Genomic DNA, 13,495 nt, shown 5'->3' with positions numbered 1-13,495 from the left:
TAAACCGAGCAGTCTGTTAGTAAATTGCATGTTTGAGCAGCAGTGCAGAAGACAGAGGTTAAGTAATGTTAGTAGTGGGAGTCGGGGTCCTGTATTGTAGGGAGTGGAGAGAGTATATGATGGTGGTGTGTTGTGTGTGTGAGGGATTTTACGTGGTGCAGTGACAGGGAGGATTGGGTGTCAGCTGTCAGCTGATTTTAGGGATCTTGATAATAGGACTTTAGAGTGCTCTGCTCCTCTTTAGAAGTCCTCTCTGGGTGTACTCTATAACAGTATGTGTTTGTATGTGTGAGGTGTGTGTCTGTGTTTGCTCACGGTGACAGTGTGAGCGTGCTCTGACGGAGTTTCCACTGATAACGCCTCATAGACACGTCTTATCCCCCCCACCCCTCCCCTCCTGTCGGTACACATGGCCTGGAGATACCTCAGTCTGAGAGAAGACACACACACACACACACACACACACACACACACACACACACACACACACACACACACACACACACACACACACACACACACACACACACACACACACACACACACACACACACACACACACACACACACACACACACACACACACACACACACACACACACACACACACAGCCCACATGAACACAACCCAGCCCAGGGCAGGGCAGGGACAGGGCAGGACAGTGAGGGACCTAAGGATTCACACTGTGGTCCTGTGTTATGAAGTTACACTAACTGTCAAAGATAACATTGTGACCTGGGTGGAATCTATCCAGTTCGTCTTATAACAGGGCACAGCCGCTCTCTCTTCAACTTGAGTACACTGAGGAACGCAGCAAACGTGAGGTTTGAGGTGTGCAGGTGTGGTCTGTCTGAGAAAGCATGCCTGTGTGTGAATTCTACCGCATGCTACAAGGGAACAGATGCGAAGAGGAGGTCTGTGAGAGGAGGGAATGGAGGAGTGGAAGAGAGGGCCCTGACTCACTCCTGAAGCCCAGAGAAGGAGTGTGGAGTCTGGGGATGACTGGGTCCTGTGTGACCCTCTCCTCTAATCCCCTCCTCAGTCAATGTACTTCAAATGAGGCAGAATGTCGACACAATAGCCCTTTGAGACCGCAGCTATGTTGGAGTAATTGGCAACAGGCAGCATTGTGTGACTCCTCGGCAGAGACCAGACAGACTGACTGACGTAGGTGGCCGTGGAGGATGAGAAGGAGGACGGAGGAGGAGGAAGAGGAGAAGGAAAGGAGGGGGAGGAATAGGGAAGAGTAGGGAGGAGGAGATTGGAGGAAGAGGAGGAGGGGGAGGAGAAGGAGGGAGGAGGAGGTGGTGTAGGATGGGGGAGGAGGAGGATTCCTGTCTAGTATTGTCAGAGCAGCAGCACTGACCAGCACAGTGGTAGAGGCTCCTAGCTTCAACAGATCTCTCTCTGAAGAGGAGTATCAAAAATCCCAGTGAAACCCACTACCTGTCCTCCTCAGACTCTGGGAGAGCTGGTGTGTGCTAGAAGGGACTGAGGGGAACTTGTGATGAACTGTGCTCAGCCAAGAAGACTTAATAAAAACAGGGCCCAGTTTGGACCAGAGGGCTCTATAGAGGCTCTGCTCATGAGAGAGAGGGAGAGAGAGGTGGGGAGTTAAAGAGAGAAAAAAAGAGATAAAGAGATAGAGAGAGAGAGCGAGAGGCTCATATCTGCATCAGAGTGTCAGGAGTCCCCAAGGCACAGTCGAGCACAGGTGGAGACGTACTGTAAGCAACCCTATAGTAAAAGTGCAGGCCCAGGGCAGGCCCGCACACATCCCAATTGGCTGTGCTCTTTCCGTAAGGTGACGCTTAACTCCAGGGCTGCAAAACCATCTTCAGATGTGCCTGGAGGTCCCCAGCACAATCAGCTCCCTCCCTCAGACCTGCTGAAACAGCCCCATCGGACTTGATGAGGTCAGCATACAGTCTCTGTACAGTCTCTATCTCTCGTTGGCTGTGTCTCGACTTGACAGTTCATGCAGATTTTGTATTCTGGTCATGGAGTTCTGGTCATGGAATTCCGAACACGTCTACACCTACATTTAAATGTGTCTACCGTGTCCACATTGTGTCCGGATTCCCTTTCCCCGCACTATATTTAAATGCAGTATGCATTCTGCAAACGGTGGAACGGGCTAAATCTGATAACACAACAACAACAACTTGATGGCGGTAGCCAACTACTGAAGCTAACTAGCCAGCTAACCTCTGAACCTAGCCAGCAAGCTATCTAGCAAAGCTAAAGCGTTTGCTAACATGTTAGCATAACTCTTGCCAAGCTATTTTTTTCCCCTTCTAAATAAGCTAGCTAGCTAGCATTTATGAGGTCAGTAAACTCGTTCCTCACACGCTAGGAATGGATTTCATCCAACGTTTAATGAAAAACGTTGCATTGCACTCCCAAAACACACTTTTCTGGAGACTTGTGGGCGGAGAGCTGATGACGTCGCCCACTGTATGCGCTTTCGGTAGCCTGATTGCGTCCAGACCGAGGACTTTTGTGCGTCTACACCTGTCTTTTCAATGCGATCTTCGTACTCTGATAGCAGAAGTCCTATGTTAGTGTCAAGTGTAGACATGGCCATTGAGGCTGAGAGGTGTAGATGTGGCTGTAGGATAAATCTGAATAGGATAACGTTTCCCTGTTGAGTTCCGGATTAGATTTGATTTACTCACACACACACACACACACACACACACACACACACACACACACACACACACACACACACACACACACACACACACCACACACACACACACACACACACACACACACACACACACACACACACACCAATTAATAGATTTGCGTTGGATCAATAGATGAGGAACTCACATTAGTTTTCTACAGTATTATGATCCAATCTCTGTCTGGTTGTTCGGAAATTTGGAGAATTTGGAGAAAAAAGTTTTGGCCACGAAAGGGGGATCTCCAAGAATCTATTATGAGAAACAAAGGACTTCTGTTTCATACTAACCAACATATTTACATCACATAAGAATCCTCAGATGCTTTACAACATACTTTGTTAAGGTGAGGTATATGACATTAGTCATTTGCATACATGTTTTTGTGTTTCCGTGTGTATGCACCTGCGTATGTGTGTGTGTGTGCGTTTGTTGTGTCTATGGCTGTGTGTGAGCAGTCACAGTTAACAGTCAACATCCGTGCCAGACTGTCAAGGGTCAGTTTGCTACAGAAAGCAGCTGTGAGTTTACTGAGAGGAAAGACTGGGAATCAAATAAAGTGAAAATCGGAATAAAGACCTTATAAAAGATGAACGTAACCATTGTAGTTTCCAAAGCAGCGTAGCCATAGGGCCTTGTGTTGGGATACAGTCAAGAGAAACCTCTGGACTTTTCAAACAGACACCACTGTGCTTTACAATACACCAAGAACTGAGATGATAACTTTCCCAGACTTATAACTGAGTTCCCACCCAAACTTCCTCAACAAGTGTCAAACTGTACTGGACCTTAGAACTGACCAGCTACGGCAGCGTTAGCTTCTCATTAACTGTAACAAAGTACAAGTGTTTGTCTTTCAGTCCCTCACATGTTAGTCAAATGTCCCAATGACAGTCCGGATAGGGATAAGTGACAAACAATGTACTGTGTTTATATTTGTTACTAGTAAAATTGAAGAACACGATTGAATCCATTCTAAAATGTAGCGCAAGCTGTGGTGCCACTCAACAAAGAGTATAGTGGGAGAAGATTCATGAGCAACATGTTGTCAGCAACATGATAGCAGCAGTGGTGTAAAGTACTTAAGTAAAAATAGTTGAAAGTACTACTTAAGTCGTTTTTGGGGGTATCTGTACTTTACAGGCATTTTTTACAACTTTTACTTTTACTTCACTACATTCCTGAAGAAAATAACGTACTTTCTACTCTATACATTTTCCCTGACACCCAAAAGTACACGTTACATTTTGAATACTTAGCAGGTCAGGAAAATGGTCCAATTCACACAGTTATCAAGAGAACATCCCTGGTCATCCATACTGCCTCTGATCTGGTAGACTCACTAAACACAAATGCTTCGTTTGTAAATGATGTCTGAGTGTTGGAGTGTGCTCCATAGCTATCCGTAAATGTAAAAAATAAGATAATGGTGCATTTTAAATTATTTATACTTTTACTTTTGATACTTAAGTATATTTAAAACCAAATACTTTTAGACTTTTACTCAAGTAGGATTTTACTGGGTGAATTTCACTTACTTACTTGAGTGAGTTTCTATTAAGGTATCTTTACTTTTACTCAAGTATGACAATTGAGTACTTTTTCCACCACTGGATAGCAGTATATGAGTGCAAAAGAACCATTCACCGCAGAGAGAGAAAAAGGGAGAGAAAGAAAGAAAGCGAGAGAGAGAGAAAGAAAGAGAGACTCTTCCCATGATCTATCACACTCAGGAAAGAGAGGTCTCATGCCAGGAGAACAGCTTCTTTCTCAGACTGCAGAGGCTGGATGGACATTAGAATAAGCAATTACTTCTACCAAAAATGTTCAGCGATGGGAAATGATCCGGATTGCTTTCTTCTGGTATCTACTCTGCTCACGTGTCTAAATATGAAGTTGAATATGACCGAGTTTCCCCACCGCTGTCAAAGCTCTGACATCATCCCTGTGACATGTTCAAGAAAGTCTGTTCAACCCCCATATCATGATTTAGTTTAGACACACTCTGGATGAATCATTGCACAATCTTGAGAGTCTTTCAGATCCACATACAGTCACCACCACAGAATGAAACACAACACTTTCATTTATCCCTGACCAAGATGGCTGCCATTCTCACACCATTCTAGAGTTTTGTAGGTTCATGACATAGTCTACTGCTCTAATGTATCTATGTTCGCCATAACACCAACCCAGTCTCCCCACTGTATAAGGCTACTCACGTTAGTCTTGCTGGACACAGCGAAGGTAGCTCGGCTGGAGAAGCGGGCGGCAGTGGGGCTGGAGGCTGAGCCCGAGGCTGACCCGGTCAGGGCTCCCATGCTGGGGCCACCAGCAGGGCTGGTAGGGGAGGTGGAGGGGGACCGGGGGCTCGCCCTCTCCTGGCTGCTGCTGTGTGTCTGGGCCTGGATGGATGCTAGCTGGTGCTGGTGGTGGTTGTTGTTGTTGTTAGTCATCAGGGCGCCTCTGTCGCACACTGTCCCAGTGAGGAGCTCTACCTGTCGGGTAAGGGCCTCCAACTGGCTCCGGAGCTGCCGGTTCTCCTGCTGCAGCTGTGCCACAGCCCTGCCTAGGGGGCCCTCGCTGGGGTGGGCCGTCGCCTCCTCCAGACGACGCTCCACACCCTGCTTGAAGGCGCTCACGTCCACGTGGATCTCACACACGGCATCTCTCAGTGTGGCCTCGTAGCGGGCGAGCGCAGCGCACACCGTCTCGCCCTCCGGAGAGGAGCCCTCTCCCTCGGCTGTCAGAGGACCTGCGTCCATCTCTGCTCCACTGCCTCCAGTCCCTGTGTTCCTCACTGGGTCTTATCTGCTCTCTCTGGGGCTGCTTCTTCCACACGATTCCTCCTGTCTGAGTGTCTCAGACACATCCACTTTGAATGGAGATTGGGGAGAAGTCAGTCTTGTTAGCTGCAGCTGAACCTTTCAGATCCCATCTGTCCCAGGAAGTCCTTCAGGGTATCCTCTATCCTGCAGAGTGAAAGCTCACTTTTAAATGCCTGCTCCGAATGACAGTACTGAGGTCTATCGAAAAGCAAACACCATTCAAACATGACAGACTCTAAAATAAGTGAAGTGAATCAGTAGAAAAGTAAAATGACAATCTGTGTTGAAGCCAGGCATGTGACAAGGCTGTTGTGAATTAAACCAGTGAGGTAATTGTAACTTAGTTTCAGTGAGTGTACAATGTGTGTGTGTGTGTCAGAGAGAGATAGTAGTAACCCATACCTAAGTTCACCTCTCGAGCTCCAGTTTAGTATTCCCCCTCAGCGCTGGCCAGCTATGAGTGTCTGCTCTTCTCTGCCCGGCACACTGCTTTAAAACACTCCTCTCTCTCACACACTCACACAGGTTAATCTCCCTCTTCTCTACTGGTCAGGGGGAGGGTTGCAGAAATACAGAGGAGGGAGGGAGGGAGGGAGGGAAAGAGGAGGAGAGAGAGAGAGAGAGAGAGAGAGAGAGAGAGAGAGAGAGAGAGAGAGAGAGAGAGAGAGGGAGGCAGAGAGAGGGAGGCAGACTAGATTTCCTCTTTAGTTCAATTCAATTCAATTTAAGGGCTTTCTTGGCATGGGAAACACGTTTACCTTGCCAAAGCAAGTGAAATAGATAATAAACAAAAGTGAAATAAACAATAATAATAAATATGGGTTGTATGTTTGTTCTTTACTGGTTGCCCTTCTCTTGTGGCAACAGGTCACAAATCTTACTGCTGTGATGGCACACTGTGGTATTTCACCCAATAGATATGGAAGTTTATCAAAATTGGGTTTGTTTTCGAATTCTTTGTGGATCTGTGTAATCTGAGGGAAATATGTATCTCTAATATGGTCATACATTTGGCAGTTTAGGAAGTGCAGCTCAGTTTCCACCTCATTTTGTTGGAAGCATGCACATAGCCTGTCTTCTCTTGAGAGCCAGGTCTGCCTACGGCGTCCTTCCTCAATAGCAAGGCTATGCTCACTGAGTCTGTACATAGTCAAAGCTTTCCTTTAGTTTGGGTCAGGTATTCTGCCACTGTGTACTCTCTGTTTAGGGCCAAATAGCATTCTAGTTTGCTCTGTTTTTTGTTGTTGATTCTTTCCAATGTGTCAAGTAATTATCTTTTTGTTTTCTCATGATTTGGTTGGGTCTAATTGTGTTGCTGTCCTGGGGCTCCGTCGGGTCTGTTTGTGTTTGTGAACAGAGCTCTCCCAGCACTCTGTGAACAGTTGAAAGGAATCATCTGTGTTGATGTTGCCTTTCCCCTTCCAACATCTCCTCACTGCACCTCTCTGATTCAGAGGGGTTGTGTTAAATGCTGAAGGCACATTTCAGTTGAAGGCATTCAGTTGTACAACTGACTAGGTATCCCCCTTTCCTTTCCTTTCCTTTCCTTTCCCCTCTTTCTCCTCCTCCTAGTGTATTTGTGTCACTCTCTCACCAAGTGAACTTCTAAAAGCAGGACGTTCAGTCAGCATTCTCTCTCTCTCTCTCCCTCTCTCTCCCTCTCTCTCCCTCTCCCTCTCCCTCTCTCTCTCTCTCTCTCATGTGCTTTATTGTCATGGGAAACATATGTTTACATTGCCAAAGCAAGTGAACTAGATAATAAACAAAAGTGAAATAAACAATACAAATTTACAGTAAACATTACACTCACAAAAGTTCCAAAAGAATAAAGACATTCTTTCTCTCTCCGATCTCATTTCTCTTGGTTCCAAGTCTTGTCAATCACGCTGGCTGTCTTCGTCTTTTAGCAGTGCTGTCATACATCAGGGGGGAAACTGACGCTTTCTTCCTCCCCCATACCTCTCTCTTTTCCCTCTGTCTCTCTTTCTGTAGTTGTATTATTATAGGTGGGCTGACAAGATAAGAGAGATAAGACAAGACAAATAAACTTGTGAGATTACTTTTAATGAGAGAGAGATTTACGGGCAAGATAACGACTGACTTCAGGTAATCTGTGAACAAATCTGTGAAATGTACATTCAAGTAGTGGGAAAGGCCTGTCTCCGTGAGTATTCCATTGTATAGTTGTATTGTAATGTGAATAACTATTGATCAAATTGTATTGTCAAAGTGGGTAGCGATAAAAGCTGGGTTTGAGCCTGGTGAGTGAAGGGTGAAGGGCTGCAACCCTCTTCCTTTCCCCTCCCCCGCGTAACAGGACCCTAGCAGAACAAACATTCCATATCAGATTGGAGAGTGAGTGAGTGGGGGTCTGGCTGGGTTGGGGGGCACAATGCTTGACAGACCAACACTGCCCTGCACCACCATCACAATGAGAGCAGACGGACAGACCCAAATAACTTTACATTCTACCCCACTGTTTATTGTAAACACAGGGGGGTTTGGGTCCACCCTAGATATTCCTCCCTCCCTCCATCCCTAATTCCCTCCCTCCCTCATACCCCAGGCCTTATGTAAGTCTGCCTGGCTGAGACACAACAGCCAGCTACCACAGGGACCACAGTCTACAGTAGCCTGGTTAAACCAGACTGAATGCTGTGCTCACCAGTGTTTCAATTCAAATCAAATCAAATCACATTTTATTTGTCACATGCACACCGAATACAACAGGTGTAGACGTAACCGTGAAATCCTTACTTAACTTCTTTGGGATAGGGGGCAGTATTTTCACGTCCGGATAAAAAACGTACCCGATTTAATCTGGTTACTACTCCTGCTCAGAAACTAGAATATGCATATAATTAGTAGATTTGGATAGAAAACCCTCTAAAGTTTCTAAAACTGTTTGAATGGTGTCTGTGAGTATAACATAACTCATATGGCAGGCCAAAACCTGAGAAGATTCCATACAGGAAGTGCCCTGTCTGACAATTTGTTGTCCTTCTGTTGCATCTCTATCGACGTTACAGCATCTGTGCTGTAACGTGACACTTTCTAAGGCTTCCATTGGCTCTCTAAAGCCGGCAGAAAGTGGAATGGGGTGTCTGCTGTCTCTGGGCAAAGTATAGGAGCAGAGTTTGTAAGTGGTCAGCCTGGGGACAGTGAGACTGGAGATGCGCGGTCACGAGAACTCGCCATGTTTTTCTTTCAGTCTTTGAATGAATACAACGTTGCCCGGTTGGAATATTATCGCTATTTTACGAGAAAAATTGCATAAAAATTGATTTTAAACAGCGTTTGACATGCTTCTAAGTATGGTAATGGAATATTTTTATTTCTTTTGTCACGAAATGCGCTCGCGCGTTACCCTTCGGATAGTGACCTGAACGTACGAACAAAACGGAGGTATTTGGATATAACTATGGATTATTTGGAACCAAAACAACATCTGTTGTTGAAGTAGAAGTCCTGGGAGTGCATTCTGACGAAGAACAGCAAAGGTAATCCAATTCTTCTAATAGTAATTCTGAGTTTAGGTGACCCCGAAGTTGGCGGATGTCAAAATAGCTAGCCGTGATGGCCGAGCTATGTACTCAGAATATTGCAAAATGTGCTTTCGCCGAAAAGCTATTTTAAAATCGGACATAGCGATTGCATAAAGAAGTTCTGTATCTATAATTCTTAAAATAATTGTTATGTATTTTGTCAACGTTTATCATGAGTAATTTAGTAAATTCACCGGAAGTTTTTGGTGGGTATGCTAGTTCTGAACATCACATGCTAATGTAAGAAGCTGGTTTTTGATATAAATATGAACTTGATTGAACAAAACATGCATGTAATGTATAACATAATGTCCTAGGAGTGTCATCTGATGAAGATCATCAAAGGTTAGGGCTGCATTTAGCTGTGGTTTGGGTTTATGTGACATATATGCTTGCTTGGAAAATGGTGTGTGATTATTTGTGTCTATGTACTCTCCTAACATAATCTAATGTTTTGCTTTCGCTGTAAAGCCTTTTTGAAATCGGACAATGTGGTTAGATTAACGAGAGTCTTATCTTTAAAATGGTGTAAAATAGTTAATTGTTTGAGAAAATTGAATTGTGGTATTTTAGTTGGTTTTGTATTTCGCGCCGTGCGATGCCATTGGCTGTTGGCTAGGGGTTCCCGCTAGCGGAACGTCTGTCCTCAACAGGTTAACCAACAATGCAGTTCAATAAATAGAGTTAAGAAAATAATTACCTAATAAATTAAAGTAAAATTTTTTATAAAAAGTAACACAATAAATTTGCAATAACGAGGCTACATAGAGGGGGTACCAGAACCGAGTCAATGTGCGGGAGTACAGGTTAGTCGAGGTAATTTGTACATGCAAGAGGGGGTAAAGTGACTATGCATAGATAATAAACAGCGAGTAGCAGCAGTGTAAAAACAAAGGGGGGGGGGTCAATGTAAATAGTTTGGGTGGCCATTTGATTCATTGTTCAGCAGTCTTATGGCTTGGGGTAGAAGCCATGTGGTAGCAGAGAGAACAGTCTATGACTTGGGTGATGGAGTCTTCCTCTGACACAGGTCTCTGAACTCCTCCCTATAGGCTGTCTCATCATTGTCGGTGATCAGGCCTACCACCGTTGTGTCGTCAGAAAACTTAATGATGGTGTTGGAGTCGTGCTTGGCCACGGAGTCGTGGATGAACAGGGAGTACAGGAGGGGACTAAGCATGCACCCTTGAGGGGTCCCTGTGTTGAGGATCAGCATGGCAGATGTGTTGTTGCCTATCCTTACCACCTGGGGGCGGCCCGTCAGGAAGTCCAGGATCCAGTTGCAGAGGGAGGTGTTTAGTCCCACGGTCCTTAGCTTAGTGATGAGCTTTGTGGGCACTTTGGTGTTGAATGCTGAGCTGTAGTCAATGAACAGCATTCTCACATACGTGTTCCTTTTGTACAGGTGGGAAAGGGCAGTGTGGAGTGCGATTGAGATTGCGTCATCTGAGGATCTGTTGATGCGGTATGTGAATTGGAGTGGGTCTAGGTTTTCCGGGATGATGATGTTGATGTGAGTCATGACCAGCCTTTCAAAGCACATCATAGCTTCCGACGTGAGTGCTACGGGCGGTTGTCATTCAGGCAGGTTACCTTCGCTTTCATGGACACAGGGACTATGATGGTCTGCTTGAAACATGTAAGTATTACAGACTCAGACAGGGAGAGGTTGAAAATGTCAGTGAAGACACTTGCCAGTTGGTCAGCGCATGCTCGGAGTACACGTCCTGGTAATCCGTCTGGCCTTGTGGCCTTGTGAATGTTGACCTGTTTAAAGGTCTTAGTCACATCGGCTGCAGAAAGCGTGATCACACAGTCGTCTGGAACAGCTGGTGCTCTCATGCATGCTTCAGTGTTAAAGCAGCATTCAGACTGCTTTAACCAGGCTAGATCTGCAGGGGTGAGAAGGAAGAGAACTCCCAACAACTCCTATCCTGTCAATGTGTGTTAATTGAATATCTGGATAAATCATGGCAAATACATTTACTTCACCGATACTTAAAAATGTATTAGTGGGCCGGTAATGAGCAAAATCCACTTGCCTTTCTCCAAACAATGTCTCTCACTCCCTGAGTTGCTGGGCCAAGAGCAGCTGTTTCTTTCTGTGTTTTCATAATGAATAAATATGATTGAGCTCCTGGGGTGACGTCAGCCATGTTGCAACACCACTCGACACTTGTAAATGTCGGACATGATTAGGGGGACGAACCAGGGGAGTACATAGACTTTGTTGTGCTCTGCCTATCTACAACAAGTGCTTGTTATTGTACTTGAATCCCTAACCGTCTAACACTCTAGTCTGCTGTGTTTCTGCTTGCTTTCAGCCTTATCAGTGTCGTATGGAGAGAGAGGGGCCCAATGAAGAGTGGTGAATGACGCGTGACGAAATGAACTCACGGATGTTTGTGGTTCGTGGTTCAGCTCTGGACCTCACCGGGCTGCTGAAGAAAGGGCTCTTCTGATGTAAAACTGAGATCCCTGATAGCGACAAGTTAGGTGTTATGTAATCCAGTAGTAGTGAGACAAAAGCAGGAAGTCAGAGAGACAAAGAAAGCATGACGCATGCATAGTCACATGCCTGTTCCTACACTCTGCTCTGGCTTCATTTCAGGGAATTGTGTTGGGCCGCATATGACATGATGACACTTGCTATATAATATGTGTAATACATGACCAACTCTCGTTGATGCTATACAGATAGTGGGATCCAGAGATACTCTTTGTGCTACATCAAGTCTTCACACAGAATTTAAGTTAGCTTTGGAATCCAAACCCGAGTCCACACTATTAGTGAAACAATAGTGAAACGTGGCATGGATTCAGTAGCAGGAGCAGAAATAGTCAAGATTTCGATTCCATGTCAGTCTGGGGATCAGTAAGAGAGGACAGAGGAAAGAGGTTGTGTGTTGTGAGGGGTAAATGGTGACCTCTGACCTCAGAGTACTGGAAGCAGGTCAGTTGCTACAGTACCTTCGCTATTCTATTCTTGACTTCAACACGTCAATATATCAGTCAACATATTATCAAAACGGTTGATTCGTTAAGTTAGTAATAACCTTGGTTAACCCAGAACTGAAGTCTTGCGTAATTGGTCAGCTGCTAAATGAAGTTCTGGGTCCATACGTGTTAAGAGAAGAGATGCTAGAACCAGGAGCGGAACCGTAATGAGGAGCTCCACCCTCTCTCAAGTCTACGGGCCGAATGTCCCCTCCCCTTTCTGAAACTCGGAAGATGCTAACACCTGCGAAGTCGTGATTTGTACAAATAACCAGAGATGAAAAACCCAAGCACCGGATCTATTGCTGCTCGTTAGCTATCAGTGTCCATCGTGTAAAGACAGATCTACGGTACCATTTATGTTTACGTAGTCTGCCCACTAAAGATGAAGTTAGTAAGTATAGTAATCTGCATGTAGGGTCAACATTATTCATCTCTTCAGAGGGTGCCAGGCTAAACCCCATTCCTGTGTCCCCTGTAATTTCTCCTCCAACTAATGGTTTTGAGCTGTGAACATTAACAAGGAGCGCTGAAGCTTTCCCACAGAGCAGGGCTGCATCGCTACACTATTAAAACTGTACACAAACATGTCTGTCCACTCTCTCTCTCTGCACTCAACCTCCCATTAAAACTCCCTGTGTTCACGTGGAGGCTAGCACTAGTCTCTGTACTAAACAAGCCCTCCTCAGCCAGAACAAGTGCCATGCAAACACCTCTTTGTCTTCATGTATTTACGAAGTGTCTAAGAGTAGGAGGACTGATATAGGATCAGGCCCCCCAAATCTTATTCATTATAATTTACAAGGTAAAACAGATCTTAGATCAGCATTCCTACTCTGAGATGCTGTGTGAATACAGGCCCAGAGCTGCATACACTTAGCAGGGCACAACATTGATAAACGTTCAGACCAAAATACTGTATATGAACAAACATGGCTCTCTGATACGTAAGGGATCACGCCAGCTCTATTCATGATATTTCCATTGGCAATGTTCCATAACGTTTGCCTACTGAACGTGCCCCAGACTTCTGACAGAGGGATGGACAGAGCACTCTCACTAGGAGGGAGGAAGAGAGTGAAGGAATGCCCGGCTGCCTCTCCTGTCTCCTGGGGAAAGATAGAATACCTGCTGGCTTTCGTCCAGCGAGACAGCCCGTTGACAAACCTGCCGATCCATCCAAAACAAAAGCCCATTTCTCTCTCTTTACCACGTCAGCTGCGCTGTGGTTTCCAAAAAAACAAGCCTGCATGGATGTGATGACATCAAAGTTTCCATGGGAACCCTGCAGCCCCCCCAGAAATAACAGGCAGCTGATGATGTCATCGTCACTTCAAAGTAAATTTAATGAAGTGCACATGGAGCCAAGAGAGAGAGAGAGAGACAGAGAGACAGAGAGACAGAGAGAGAGAGAGAGAGAGAGAGAGAGAG

General features: G+C 45.4%; 1 protein-coding gene across 2 annotated transcripts in view; it reads right to left on the bottom strand.

Moving 5' to 3' along the window:
- The window catches only part of LOC106580780 (smoothelin-like protein 2), a 28,562-nt gene extending 16,972 nt beyond the window's left edge, over positions 1 to 11,590 (bottom strand). The window contains exons 1-3 of one of the 2 annotated variants that reach the window (XM_082966509.1): positions 11,465 to 11,590; positions 5,925 to 7,533; positions 4,917 to 5,666 (exon numbers count right to left, since the gene is read on the bottom strand). In XM_082966509.1, coding sequence (XP_082822635.1) covers positions 4,917 to 5,459 — 543 coding nt within the window. In that variant the 5' untranslated portion in view covers positions 5,460 to 5,666; positions 5,925 to 7,533; positions 11,465 to 11,590. Of the gene's footprint in view, positions 1 to 4,916; positions 5,667 to 5,924; positions 7,578 to 11,464 lie in introns of those variants that run through there. The other variant, XM_014162186.3, reaches the window with a different exon arrangement.
- Between the last annotated feature and the right edge of the window lie 1,905 nt (positions 11,591 to 13,495).

Source organism: Salmo salar, chromosome 20, assembly GCF_965601325.2.
Source record: "Salmo salar chromosome 20, fSalSal1, whole genome shotgun sequence".
Lineage (NCBI taxonomy): Eukaryota > Metazoa > Chordata > Actinopteri > Salmoniformes > Salmonidae > Salmo > Salmo salar.
Note: the sequence above shows the minus strand (reverse complement) of the source record. Positions and strands in the feature narration are given on the sequence as shown.